This window comes from Bombyx mori, chromosome 20, assembly GCF_030269925.1.
Source record: "Bombyx mori chromosome 20, ASM3026992v2".
NCBI lineage: Eukaryota > Metazoa > Arthropoda > Insecta > Lepidoptera > Bombycidae > Bombyx > Bombyx mori.
Window position 1 is genome coordinate 3,275,962 of NC_085126.1, and position 14,182 is coordinate 3,290,143.

At 39.6% G+C, this 14,182-nt stretch overlaps 3 protein-coding genes across 4 annotated transcripts in view; 1 reads left to right on the plus strand and 2 right to left on the minus strand.

The window, feature by feature from the left end:
- LOC101747159 (intraflagellar transport protein 52 homolog) overlaps positions 1-14,182 on the plus strand; it is a 93,050-nt gene that overhangs the window by 9,923 nt on the left and 68,945 nt on the right. The window lies entirely within an intron of this gene.
- On the minus strand, positions 3,477-5,303 carry Lp-c12 (low molecular lipoprotein 30K pBmHPC-12). Of its 2 annotated transcripts, XM_012695032.4 has the most exons (2): positions 5,144-5,303; positions 3,477-4,348 (listed from the first exon to the last, which is right to left on the minus strand). In XM_012695032.4, exon 2 carries the CDS (start codon positions 4,334-4,336, stop codon positions 3,542-3,544), a length of 795 nt encoding a protein of 264 aa, XP_012550486.1. In that variant the 5' UTR covers positions 4,337-4,348; positions 5,144-5,303; the 3' UTR covers positions 3,477-3,541.
- Positions 11,254-13,550, minus strand: LOC101735775 (low molecular 30 kDa lipoprotein PBMHPC-19-like). Its single transcript, NM_001279446.1, has 2 exons — positions 13,372-13,550; positions 11,254-12,377 (listed from the first exon to the last, which is right to left on the minus strand). The coding sequence occupies exon 2, from the start codon at positions 12,354-12,356 to the stop codon at positions 11,622-11,624; it is 735 nt and encodes a 244-aa protein (NP_001266375.1). The 5' UTR covers positions 12,357-12,377; positions 13,372-13,550; the 3' UTR covers positions 11,254-11,621.

Below are 14,182 nucleotides of genomic sequence, written 5' to 3' on the forward strand. Positions count from 1 at the left end.
GCATACTCCTTTCCATTGCATACTGGCAGGTTGCTAGTTTGTTTGAGGTGACCTGATTTAAGGACCATAGCACCAAGCAATAAAAAAATAATAATAAAAAATCTCGATTTACTTAATTTCAGAGCTTCTCTCTCAATTGAGTTCTAAAGATGCACTTTATCAATAAAAGTAAAGGTTAAGTATATCGTAATTAAACATTAAAAGTAGATTGTTTGATTATTTGATAAAATTGGAAACTTATTACTCCAAATCAAAATACACCTTGCAAGAAATTTAAGTATCTGATAGCTCTGATTCTGATCCAGCATCACACCCTGGATGTAAGAATCGCACCGTTTAGGTACTAGATAGCTCGCAGATAAACTTGCCCACCCTAAAAAAGATCAAAGGATGCCGTTGACAATACAACGTGAACATTAATAGTACAAATACTGTTGCCCACTTCCTCCATCCACCTTTTTGTTTTATTGCTTAGATGGGTGGCCGCGCTCACGACCCTGCTGGAGTTAAGTGGTTACTGGAGCCCGTAGATATCTACAACGTAAATGCCGTCACCCACCTTAAGATATGAGTTCTAACTGTTCTAAGGTTCATTTTTAACAGTACAATGGCTTCCCCACCCTTCAAACCGAAACGCATTATTGCTTCATGGCAAAATTAGGCAAGGTGATGGTACCTACCCGTGCGGATACAAGACGTCCTACATCCATTAATTGTGCAAATTATAATTTTGGTTAAGCTTCGCTGTAATTATTTACAATTGTATGAAAAACAACTGCAGTTGTTGAAACTTCTTTTGCGTCAATTATTGTATGTGAATGCTACTTTCAGACAAACCTTTGGGGTTTGCACAACAACTGTATCAATTTCCATACCGTCTATATTTCCATACTATCCGACTAAACTGTTTAGGAAAGCATAGAGGAGAAATATAGAAATAAACAAACATTCGCTTTTATTACTCTAGAATGTATTGCCGGAGCCTTATAAGTTCAAAAGGGAGCCATGCTCTTTAATTCTTCTTAAAAATTCTAATGAAATGTAATAAAAAAAACATCGCAGTTTTCCGGCATAAAAGTTGCTATGAATGAATGAATGGCTACAGTGCCATTCAGTGTAGCATGCATTATCTAGCGATTTCTAGATCCGTTAGCACGTAAAAGCACGAATTACTGAACACACTGCTGCATTTATTACAGCCTATATTCTCAGCGTTGACATGCTCTTTACAAGAATGATGGGGATCTCGCAAATATCGGGCGACCCTTGGTGAATCGCTCGTCTCCGCCGCTCCTACATGACAGCGTTAAATCTGATACGTCACAACAGCCGGGCTCTAAACTACAAGGTTGAAAGTTTTGCGTCATCCACCGTAATCACCAGAACTTGCACCAACAGACTTCTACTTTTCCTACAGTTTGGACAACTTCTTGGCAGGGAAAGAATTGAATATCCGAGAAGTAGTACAAAATGCCTTTGAAGAGTTTATTAGCTTCCGTACTGTTGACTTCCTCAATAAGGGTAGTAAATAATTATCACTGCTCTGGCAGAGATGTATCGGTACCATGATCGCATATTTTAATTAATAGAATAAAAAAATATTTATAAAATAAATAATAATTTAAAAAAAAAACTAAAAACCGCCCTGTTATAGAAAATCTAACTAAAAAATGAGTCATAATTAAAAAAAAACTAGGGTCTAACTGTATTTTTTATTTATTGTATTTTGTATTTTTATGACGAGCTCACAGTCCAACTGGTGTTAAGTGGTTATAGATATAGACATCTACAACGCAAATGCCGCCACCCACCTTGAGATATGTGTTCTTTTTTTCCCTATCTAAGCTGATAGCCTTGAGAGGCTATTTCAGCGTAACCTTAACTAGTAAGTGAGCTCACGGGGCTGAAACCGGAGTGATGCTAACACTGACCCTAGCAAGAGCAGTGCTTCGCAGAATATAGCACCGGATCGGAAAGGCGACCCACTGAGAAGATCCGGTGAAAAACTCAGTGGGCTGTGTCTATGGTTTAATTCGCTCGTCGAGCCCTTCGTCGCAAGCGACGGGTTCGACGAGGATGGTGACCGGTGCTTGTGGTACCTAAAAGCACCGTTAATGGTTCGGGAGGATCCGTAATGACGTGTTTTGGGCGACGTCGACTGTTACCATTCGGTCTACAGGATCAGGTATGTAGTTTCCAGCGGCCACGACAAAAGGGTTCTCATGTCGTGCCGCCTTTTGAAATGATGCCGACTGTAGATACTTACTGACCTAGTCAAGTTCCAGGTCATCATGGAAATCCACGTTCCTCAGGAACCATGGTGCTCCGACGGCTGCAAAATCGGGATTGAATATACTGAAGAGGTTTCAAGTTCGTGCGGGCCGCGTGAGCGAACACTACGCTTGCATACGTCATGACGGGGCGTATGCTAGTTTTGTAGAGTTACCTTATTACGGAGGGACAGTTTGCTTCACTTGCAAAGCATAGCGTAGAGACGTCCTAATATGAAGGCGGCACGGTCGCGTACCGTTTTAATATGGGGACTGAATGTCATCCCTCTGTCGAGGGTGACGCCTAGGTATTTGACCTTCGAGCTCCACGTTATAGGCTGACCAAAGAGAGTGATGGGGCTAACGGCGGAGGTGTTAACGCGGCTATTAAGGAGTGGGATGCTCGAAGCGGTAATGAGTTCTAAGTTCTCAAGATAGTAACGACCGTCTGGTGTAGTGGTAAGTGACATGGTCACTACACAAGGGAATCGCGGGTTCGAATCCCGCCAAGGGAAAATATTTCGATGCCTCCAATGAACACTACGCTAACTCCAAATTCGTAGATTTACAGGAGGAGCGTTTAAACGAAAAAAGTTTATAAAATCTTTATTATTGCAGATATATTTATGGTTTTTTTTGTGTAACTAGCTGATGTACTCTTGCTTCGAACCCCATCAATAATGATTAATTGCATTTAATTTAACTTTTAGCATAGTGATGCGATTTGCGTGAAAAACGAAAATTTCAAAATGTTGAGTTAGAGTAGTGTTCATTGGAGGCATCGATTTGTATGATAAATATAAAATGTCTTTTCCAGGGCTATGGATGTATATGAAATATATGTATGTGCATCATAAAAATCTTACATTTATTTCCGTTATCCGGTACTAGACCTGTAACACAAGTTCTTCGAACTTAGCACGGGATCAGTTAACGTGGCGTGAACGCATTACTGCTAATCAAGGCAGAAATACATACAAATCATTTTTTTGTGCTTTTTTATCTTTATTACGCGTGGCTTTTATTTACCGTAGTAATTCGTGAACATTTGCCAAATACGTCTCATTCGAGAAACTGGTACCTGTCTTTGTGACTTGAACAGCGGGACCGTCGCATTCCGTGATACTAGTACATAACGGTGTCCCGGTTTCATAAATTATAGCGATTTAATAATTATAATTATCATTAAAAGAGAAACTATACAAATTTCATTTAAAAATGCTCGTTTATTACATTACTAATAAACATATAATAGTAGTGCCTCTGGTCGTTTAGAAAGGTGTAATGAACCACGAGTAGATTTCAGGAAGACCGGAGACTTCACCGTCGTGTCCAACGGCCTTGCGGTCTCCCGAGGCGTTCACGATCGTATCGAGCTCCAAGGCATCGTTGAATTCGCGGTTGTAGATGAAGAACAGGACGTCGTTTTCGTACTTGGCGGGCTGGAAGAACCATTGCTCCCTGGTGCTGTCAGCGCTGTTGCCGCCGTATACAACACGGTCCCGAGCGTTGCAGTTGCAAGTCGACGTACTCATCTTCAAGTACTGGTTGTACTTAGTGTTGTGGGCCTTGAAGTACACTCTGTTGTTCTCCCACAAGGTAATGAACTTCCAACTGACGAGTTCAGTGTGCTTGTCAACACCATCGCCGTAGGCAATTCTCTCATTCGAGGGATTGGTTGTGGAACCGAGCTTCAGAGCGAGGTTGTAGTTTCTGTAAATGAGCTTGACGTAGTTTCCGGCCATGATGAGTCTAAAGCTTAATGGGAAGTACTTTTTGACAATATCCTGTCCGTTGCCGACCCACAGCTTGTAGCAGTACTCCATGGTGTTCCGTCTCTTGTCAATGATCAGATTGTTAACTACATTTTGAACGATGCTGCCCTGGCCTTGGCTCTCGTATTCCAAGCTCTTACGTACAGCACTGTCGTAGTCACCGGTGAGGATGCTGTTGTACAGTTTGTCCTCGAGGTCTTGGTTAGAAGGGCTCATGCTGTCCGCGGATAGTTCCACGACGCCGGCGCTGGCAGCGAGCACGCACATTGCGAACACAACGAGAAGTTTCATTTTGTTAGGAGCCTGTAACATAAAGCAAGGTTCTTTATATGATATTTCTTATTTGTGCTTATTGTAGGAATGAAGGTTTCTTGTGTCAGTTTTAAAGTGGGAAGTAAAGGTGCTCACAACGAAATGTCATATTATAATCTTATTTCCCTTGAAACTACAAGACTAAAAACGCTTGTCCGAAATTTGTGGTTTTGTCTTTAAATTTTAGTCAAATCATCATCATATTAATCACATTCTTACAATTGAACGTTTATTCCAAGTAAAATATTTAATTATAATTAAATTGATCATTGATTAGTGAATCCTAACGGAAGTGTTTTCCGAATCATAAACAAATTTAAAACACTGTCGAGCTATCTTCCGAATATTATGCCAGTACTCATCAAGCACCTTTATCATTTATCTAAACTGATACTATAAAGTCTGTATGTTTGCATGTGTCCGAAAGGATTTGGATAAAGGTTATACGGGTTCGCAATAAGATAGATTCATAATGGATTATTACACGAAACTTCCAGACAATATCGGGTAAATCTATTATAATGAATACGATAGTACGTTCTCTGATCTTTGATTTTACGTAACCATGGTTAAATCTACAGATCGGCGGGTAGTTTATGGCCCAGAGAGTAGCACAAGTGAATTTCAATTACAAATTGAACACGTATGAAGCCGTGGGGTTTCTTTAGTTTAGTTGTTAAGTATTCATATACTATATAATATTATAATATACTATAATTAGTTAAAATAAAATATAACAAAACAATTCATTGGTAATGTTCAATTGCAATAATAAACGAGTCTTACCTTTTCCGATCGCTCTCAAGACTGCAATGCTTACCTGACTGCATTTGGGTCTTATATACTCTGTTGAGTGCTTAAAACAAATCTCGTCTTTATCGTATTTATAGGTCATATGTCAGACTGGCCAATCAGTTACTGTGATAATGTTTTCTTTAATTCGAACTAGATAACTTTGACCTATTTGCTCTTGATCTTGATATCTAGAGGACGTTTGTCAGCTACGATATGAAGCGTTGTTAGCTTATATGAGAATAGGTCACCGCTTCCCGAGTGCTATGTGTCCACCGGAGCCTGTGGACCTCTCAAGGTGAATGCTGCCACCAGTTCTGGAACATCCGGGAGAAATATCAATTGTATACGTCATGAGTATGTCACACCTGGCAAACGAGAACGTATAACTACTTTGCGACAGGTATTGACAAGATCCGTGCGGACACTAGTTAGCGATCGGAGTATAGTTACTGCCCATCCTTTTTTTTTTCATTGCTTAGGTGGGTGAACGAGCTCACAGCCCACCTGGTGTTAAGTGGTTACTGGAGCCCATAGACATCCACAACGTAAATGCGCTACCCGCCTTGAGATATAAGTTCTAAGGTCTCAAGTTTAGTTACAACCGCTGCTCCCCCCTTCAAACCGAAATGCATTACTGCTTTACGGCAGAAATAAGCAGGGTGGTGGTACCGACCCTCGCGGACTCACAAGAGGTCCTGCCACCAGTAATAGACTTCAGTAGACTTCACGACACTCACGAAAAGAGCCCAGGTGCTACAATTCTGGCTCGTCTCCACGCAACTAGTGTACCAAAGCACTATTATGAAGCCTATTATGAAGATAATTATTAATTAAAAGACAGAACCACGTTGGAGAGAATTATTCGGCATGGACCACTTGAAATCATTACTACCGCTGAGCTTTTTACATTTATCCGGTTCGCTTAAAAAGAGCTTCGAGGAACTATTAAAATGATCCTTCATTTATTTTCTACCAGCACACTGTCTATCGTTGAAACATAATCATTTAACGGCCAGAAACATTTAACGGCCGTCTGGTGTAGTGGTAAGTGACATGGTCACTACACAAGGTGGTCGCGGGTTCGAATCCCGCCAAGGGAAGATATTTATATGATAAATATAAATGTCTTCTCCAGGGTTATGGTTGTATATTAAATATATGTATGTGTATAATAAAAATATTACAATTATTTCCGTTATCTGGTACATGTAACACAAGTTCTTTACGAACTTAGCACGGGACCAATTAACGTGGCGTGTAAAAAAAAAAAAATCTTTTGTCACGAACCATCGGGCTTTAGAATGAAACATCCCACCAAGGCGCGTCCTGATCGCTGTAATAGTTCTTTCTTCAATGGATGTTTTTTTATTGCTTAGATGGGCTCACGGCCCACCTGTTATTAAGTGGTTACCGAAGCCCATAGACATCTACAAAGTAAATGCCGCCACCCACTTTGAGATAATAATATGAGTTCTAAGGTCTCAGTATAGTTACGATGGCTGTCCCACCCTTCAAACCGAAACGCATTACTGCTTCACGGCAGCACGGCAGAAATAGTGTTCGTGTTAACAACGTCGTCAGGTTTGAGCCCCGTGAGCTCTCCTACTAGTTAAGGTTACGCTGCGCTGATATAGCCTCTCAAGGCTCTCAGCTTAGGTAGGAAAAAAAAAGCACAAATAGGCAGTGTGGTGGTATCTACCCGTGCGGACTCACAAGACGTCCTACGACCAGTAATTACGCAAATTATAAATTTGTGGGTTTGACTTTTATTACACGCCGTTATTCCTTCACCGTGGAAGTCAATCGTGAACATTTGTTAAGTACGTATTTCATTAGAAAAATTGATACCCGCCTGCGGGATTCGAACACCGGTGCATCACTACATACCACGATGACTTCAAATGTTTTCAATTGTTATTTGTGGATAGTAATCAGCGGTAGGCAACGACTTACCTATGACCCTGATATTACTTACCCCCTCGAAAGAGCACTCACCTTTAGGTGAGTCTCAATGGCCAGCTTACAAATACACTATCAAATTTAAAAAAAATATTTTCAAGGCACTGGCTCCTTCTCTAAGAAATGTTTTATGTAAATAAAAAAAAATTGAAATTGAGTTTTTCTGAATTACAATTATCATCATATCATAATATTATCAAAACATGGTAAGTAAGTATACAAGTATATAGGTTTGTTACCATTACGATCGAGGATAATAGTCCTTCACATTTCTGCTTTATCGGGAACAGAATGTTGATGTTTTTCTTTTTTTTTTATTAGTAAAGAAATTAGAGTAGAACAAATTAGAGAGAGAGCATAGAGGTTATCACATACGCTTCATGATTGGGGTTAAATTCCGGCCAACCGGTCGCTCTTTCGTAACTCTTTGGCAGCGCGCTAGAGTGCTGGTAGCGCGCCGCGCGGCCTCTACCCCCTCAGGTCGCCCCTTGACCTTCACCGGGGGAAGGCAGCGGCCTCCCCCCGGTGAAAACGACCATGGCCGGTCAACATCTGAATCAGCCGGAAGGTGAAACGTCCGCGGTCGCGGCCCACCCAGTCCGCTAGAACCGGGCGGACCGCCTCAACGGTACGGAGGCCGGCAGACGGGTTCGCCAAGCGGCGAGACCACGCCTCCAGCACGGACCGCCGAGTTTGGAGCCTCCGCGCTCTAACTACTCCTTCGCCAGGGCGCCCTTCCCCCCTAGAGCGAAGGTCGCTACGCCACCTGTAATCGGCAGCGAGCGCCTCCGCCTCCATTTCCATGTCCAAGTCTTCAAAGCAATTAGGGGTCGTGAGTTCATTTGGAGTTTTCAGTCCGTTGACGTCATTAATGTTCTGTGCATATTGTGCGGCATTTCTACAGCGACGGAGCTCGTATTGCATAATTACTAATCATTAAAAAAATAACTAAATCTGAAGATATAATTCCAAATTTTCTAAACTAGATTTTATTGCTAACAAATACATAGATTACGTTTCAAATGGATAAGGTACTATTGCAGAACGGCAACTTCATAGGTAAATACATACCTACTATTGACATATATTACATATGTACCGTGGAATAGCTACTTTGGGATGACGCTAAATTTTACCTGCGACTTAATTTACGTAGACCTTCTACGTAAAATACGAAATATTTTTATATTACGAAAATATTTTTGAATAATAGAATGTTAAGAAGTTATTTAAGGTACCAAAATCACGATTTTTAACCAACTTCAAAAGAGGAGACTATCAATTCGACCACAATTTTTATGCAACATTAAATGTTATGTTAAGCCTATAGCCTTCCTCAAAAAGGGGCTATCTAGCACTGAAAGAATTTTTCTAATCGGACAAGTAGTTCCTGAGATTAGCGCGTTCAAACAAACAAACAAATTCTTCAGCTTTATAATATTAGTATAGATACATATATATGTATGTATGTATATAGCATGTAGTACCAGGAAAGGAAATCATTATTCTTACAAACGTAGCGAACAGTCAATAATAATAAATAATAAAACTTAACTATTATTTCTTTACTTTATTGACCCAACGAAAAAACCATTATCACTGCCTACACACATTAACAACATCTTCCTCGATATCATCCTACAAATATAGTAAACTTCTTAAAAAATAAAAAGACAATTTTATGAGCATGAAACAATATTAAAATATATTTTTCACCTCAGCAGCTCAAACATGCCGCTTTTGCTGCGAGACAACAGAGAACAAAACACGATTTTGTTCCGAGCGTGGGTCAAAGTAGCTTTTTCATTTTTCAATCTTCAGTGCCACGAATTGACATAGTTCAGCCATAAATTTGACACATTCGAATTTTACTGTGCTCTCTGTCTCTTTCACATGCATATTAAAAAGCAAGTGAACAAAACAAATCCCTTCGAAATTCGATTTTGGAATTCGGCCTCAAAGAAAACACGTTCGGAAACGCGTAATACCCTAAAATTTAAAGATGTTTGTAATAAAGAAATGTTTTTTTTAAATAGTTATTTCAATCTATTTCTGTGCATTTCTATGTCTCCTTGTGTTCTCACTGTTGAGGTGAAAAGATATGTGTGCGATACGAAAGTAAAGTTTTTTGCATCCCGTGCTGTTGAGTCCCTCACTACGCTCAGGATTCTAGCTGAATCACTTGCTACGATCGTGAATCAATCATAAAATCCTTCGCTTGCTCGGGACTCAAAATCAGCACTCGGAACAAAAAGTCGTCGTGGCCTAACGGATAAGACGTCCGGTGCATTCGTGTTGAGCGATGCACCGGTGTTCGAATCTCAGGCGGGTACAAATTTTTCTAATGAAATACGTACTCAACAAATGTTCACGATTGACTTCCACGGTGAAGGAATAACATCGTGTAATAAAAATCAAACCCGCAAAATTATAATTTGCGTAATTATTGGTGGTAGGACCTCTTGTGAGTCCGCACGGGTAGGTACCACCACCCTGCCTATTTCTGCCGTGCCCATCTAAGCAATAAAAAAAACCACTTTGCTCTCTTGTTATCGCTTTTGTTTGTTTTTACTTCATTGTTTGAGTTTTTTCTTTATTCTTCTAATGTTTTAAATTGTTTTACGAATTAGTCAATTTTTTTTTTTTTTTTTTTTTTTTTTTTATGATTGAAAGTTTACTGGTGGCCCGAAGGCCTTTCCAGTTTCACCAGGACAGGTGGGCGAGCAAAGGCTCAGCCAAGAGGGGTGGGATTTGCTAACAACTGCCCGAGCGCCTCCGAAGGAGACCTAACAACTCAAGAGCAATTGTTTCGCGAATGAATCTACTACCGGATCGGAATCGCGACCCGCTGAGAAGATCCGGCGAGAAACTCAGCGGGCTGATGCATGGGTTAGGTTGCACGTCGACCTCTTTGTCGAGTTCGACGAGTACGGTTACCGGGGTCCCTAAGCCTGCCCCTAGTATTAGAGCTGAAGGCATCTAATGCAAAGGTTATTGGATCTGATGGATCCGTAAGGACGTGTCTAGGGCGTCGACGGTGACTGGCTCCTGCATGATCAGGATTCGGGGAGTAGTCAGCGGCGGCAACGATAAGGCGATTATCATGACGCATAGCCTTATCGAAGTATCGTTCCGACGCTGACTTCATGTATTTCCGAATTGATTCGAGGCCCAGGTCGTCGTGTAGGTCAACGTTCCTCACGAACCACGGAGCCCCGACAGCTAACCTGCAAAAGCGGGATTGTAGGGATTGGAGGGTGTCTATGTGTGTGCGGGCCGCGTGAGCGAACACCACACTCGCGTAAGTCAATTTGTGTTACCACCGTATAACCGTGTCCGAAATGTAAGCATAAAAAACGTATAGAACCATCAAAATTACTCGAAGGAGGACATAAAGAAGATATTAACTACTAAAAGCGACTGAAACTACTAATACTGCGGCGGCGGTAAGCAGAAAAATCAATTGAATTAAATATGAGAAGACATGTCCGCAGTCCACCTGATGTTGACCACCAAGTTAAAGCATTATTAATGTCTAAAGTTGAATAAATCGGTCTCGTATTCATCCACATGGACTCCCTAGCACGGTTCCGACATAACCATCCCAGACGATGCTCTGGTGGTATCAGCGCTGTCTGACACTATAGACGGGTCACTGGGTTTAAACCACTTTGCTTGATGGAGTTGACAATATCGGTATATCTCAATATTCCTTCTATAACGGACTAGAATGATGGCATGTTCTCTGCGAGTAGCGATGCTGCTTCGGCGCCTACAACCCTTCGTAACCATCAAGATAATTTGTAATCTGGTACCAACTCTTTTGAGTCGTTGGCAGCCGGTAATCAGAGAAAACTCAGCATAAACTAAAACACTCCCTTTGTCTTTTGTCTTTGTCACGGCTATTCTTCAGAATGGCATAATTAATGAAAAATAGACAAAGAAAATTTTCATTATTGTTACTGAAAAATAGGTAGATAGTAAACCAAAAGACAAACGGTTTAAAAAAAAGTGGAGATAATTTCATAATATATATTTATTATATTATTTTATTGCAATTTATATATGATGAATACAAAAGCATGTAAGCAACATAATAATACAAAAAAAAAATGTAATAATATATAAAAAGTTTCTACTTTCGAAGATCCTAGCGATATCACGTACCTATAACATATTTTTAAAATAATCTAGCAGAAAATAGATGAATAGAAGACTTCACATCAGAGATCCTAGTTACGTGATTTGGTCGGTACAAAGGCGCGAATGGTCCATTGGGGTTTGAAAACAATGAATGATCTACTGTTATCAATTTAGCTTGCTAAGATGGAGCTGTGAGGTTCTAGTAAACATTCACGCGTCCATGACAACGCCTATTTAGTAAGTTTTTCGTCCTTTTAACCAGATTGAAGAAAGAACCGGGAAATTAAGGAAAGAAGGAGATTTTACAAAATTCATTTATTACGTGTTGATTACCAACAAAAACATTCGATTCATGCGAAATTTTGGCTTATAGGGGCTCGAAATTCCAACCGTAGTGTTCAAAATTGACATCGGTTCGCGTTAATTCTCCGAAAAGCTGTTGCTCATCATTGCTGTTCTCTTTGAGGTTAATCTCGATAGGATCGTTAAACTTGCGATTGTAAATATAAAAAAATATCTCCGACGTAGCGGCATTTTTGTCGGGCACCAAATACCACTGGAATCTTTCGCTGCTGGCTCTGTCCGAGCCTATTAGTGGTTGAATACCATTGGCATCCTTTTCGCCGAATTCAAGGTAGGAATTGGAGTCCGCATTCCAAATTTTGAAGTAGAGCTTGTTGCTCTCCCACAGTGGCTTGAATACCCAACTGCTCCTCACGTTAGTATTATCAGAGATATTTATTATTGCCTTATTTTGCCCCGGTGTCAGCTTTATTGAATAACCATATTTCGCGTCCGTTATTTTGATAGCTCTGTCGTTGTAAAATAATCGGAACTGTATTGGAAAGTTATCGGTGATGATTTCTCTCGATCCGGTAGTCCACAGTCTGTACGAAAAATCGACGAGATTGCGAATTTTGTCTGATATCAACTTCGAAATAGTTTCTTGAAGTTCGCTGACGTTGTTTGTATGTAGCCGTTTAGCAATAGATGCGGCGTGGTCATAATCGCCAGATATAACACTGTCGTATAATTGTTTGTTGTATTCTGCGCTTATCGTTTGGGCAAAGAACAAAAGCGCTATCAAAACAAGTTTCTTCATTTCTTTAGCTGTCTTTATATCCTGCAGAGAAAAAACGCATATCATTAATATATTAAAGAGGAATATCTATAGAAAAATGTTTCTTTTTAGGGGTTAGGGCAACAAGCATACAGTTAAGAGATAACTGTTGCCAATGTTGACAATAACAGGATTACTGGTGGTAGGACCTCTTGTGAGTCCGCACGAGTAGGTACCACCGCCCTGTCTATTTCTGCCGTGAAGCAGTAATGCGTTTCGGTTTGGAAGGGTGGGGCAGCCGTTGTAACTATACTGAGATCTTAGAACTTATATCTCAAGATGGGTGGCCCATTTACGTTGTAGATGTCTGTGGGCTCCAATAACCACTTCACACCAGGTGGGCTGTGAGCTCGTCCACCCATCTAAGCAATAAAAAAAAAATGGGTGGTTCAGTGCTTAGCTATTAAATTGTAGGCTAGTGAGCTACCCCAACATTCAATCAAAAACAAATATTCCAACTAAACAAAATCTAATGTACACAACACAAGACGGGTCAGACGATATCAATGAACTGATGGCAGAAACTCGATTGACAAATAAGGGATGATTAAAGTTGTAATTGTATTAACTAGAGGTCCCGCAGTAGTCGAAATTCGACTATAATTAATTGGAATTGTAAGTTTGTACACTATTATGATTGTATTTTATACTTCTATAATCACAAATTTCGCCAAGACTACTCTATAAAAAATATTAACAAACAATATTTAATCTATTCTCAATTTGACAACAGACGTCAAGAACAAAAGTTTGACAATAAATAGTATGCATGCGTGTGTGCGTCAAATACATGGTATGTAGTGTGTGTAGTGTTTTCTTTATTGATTTAACGTATCTTTTACGAATTATTTTAAAAAAATATTAGCATTGTGCACTTCTTCTCTGTATTCTCTTTAAGTGTGGGAAATTTCATACTCCTCCATCCGCGCAATTTTCGTAAAAAGGGATACAAAGTTTTTGCTTCACGTATTAATATATAGATAGTTGAAATAATTACCTGAATCGGTTCTAGTCAGTCGCGTACGATGTTTAAATAGGCACTAATTAAATGATATTGGAATATTTCTTTTTAATACCTTATCGTTACACGGGGTTACAGAGTTGGCGATAGTTGCGCTGATGTTATCGTATGATGTGTCGTGTTGTGTTCGGAATTTTGTGAACAAAACTGATTTTCCCTTTATTTTATTTTAATAAGGATAAACCTATATTTTTATTCCTAGAGGGGTGCCTTCGATTGTCACGTACCCCGCGTCAATTACGGGTATTTAATTTTTTCCCTGTCAACAATTTATCCAAACTTTAGAAAAAGTAAAAGATGGGATAAGCGCGTGAGTAAAAAAGATAGCTATAATTGGAACGATTGCACTTGTTAAATTATTATTGCATTTGTTTAGACGCGACTAAAGACGAAACGTCCCAATTGGCCTGTTTTCGAGTCTTCACTTGACGTGCGCTTGAAACATATCTGCTTCTTTTTACATATAAAATATCATTGATTTTATTTATCACTTTAAAACTCAATTAAGAGAGAAGATCTGAAATTAAGAAAATCGAAAATTGAACAATAATATTGATATCTGCTATGACAACATTGGGAATGCACTGCATTCACCTTTGCTCTGTTTATCAATTGTTTGTTTCATAATGGAATTTAAATAAGTCAATATATATTTTTCATAAATAAAAATTTGTTTATAAAACACAGTGAAAAAGTGATAAAAGTATGTAATGATGGTGTTTTTCAAGAATCGAAAACTAAAGTGAATTTCTTCCGTTTTTGCTTTGGGGGTAACTTACAACAGGAA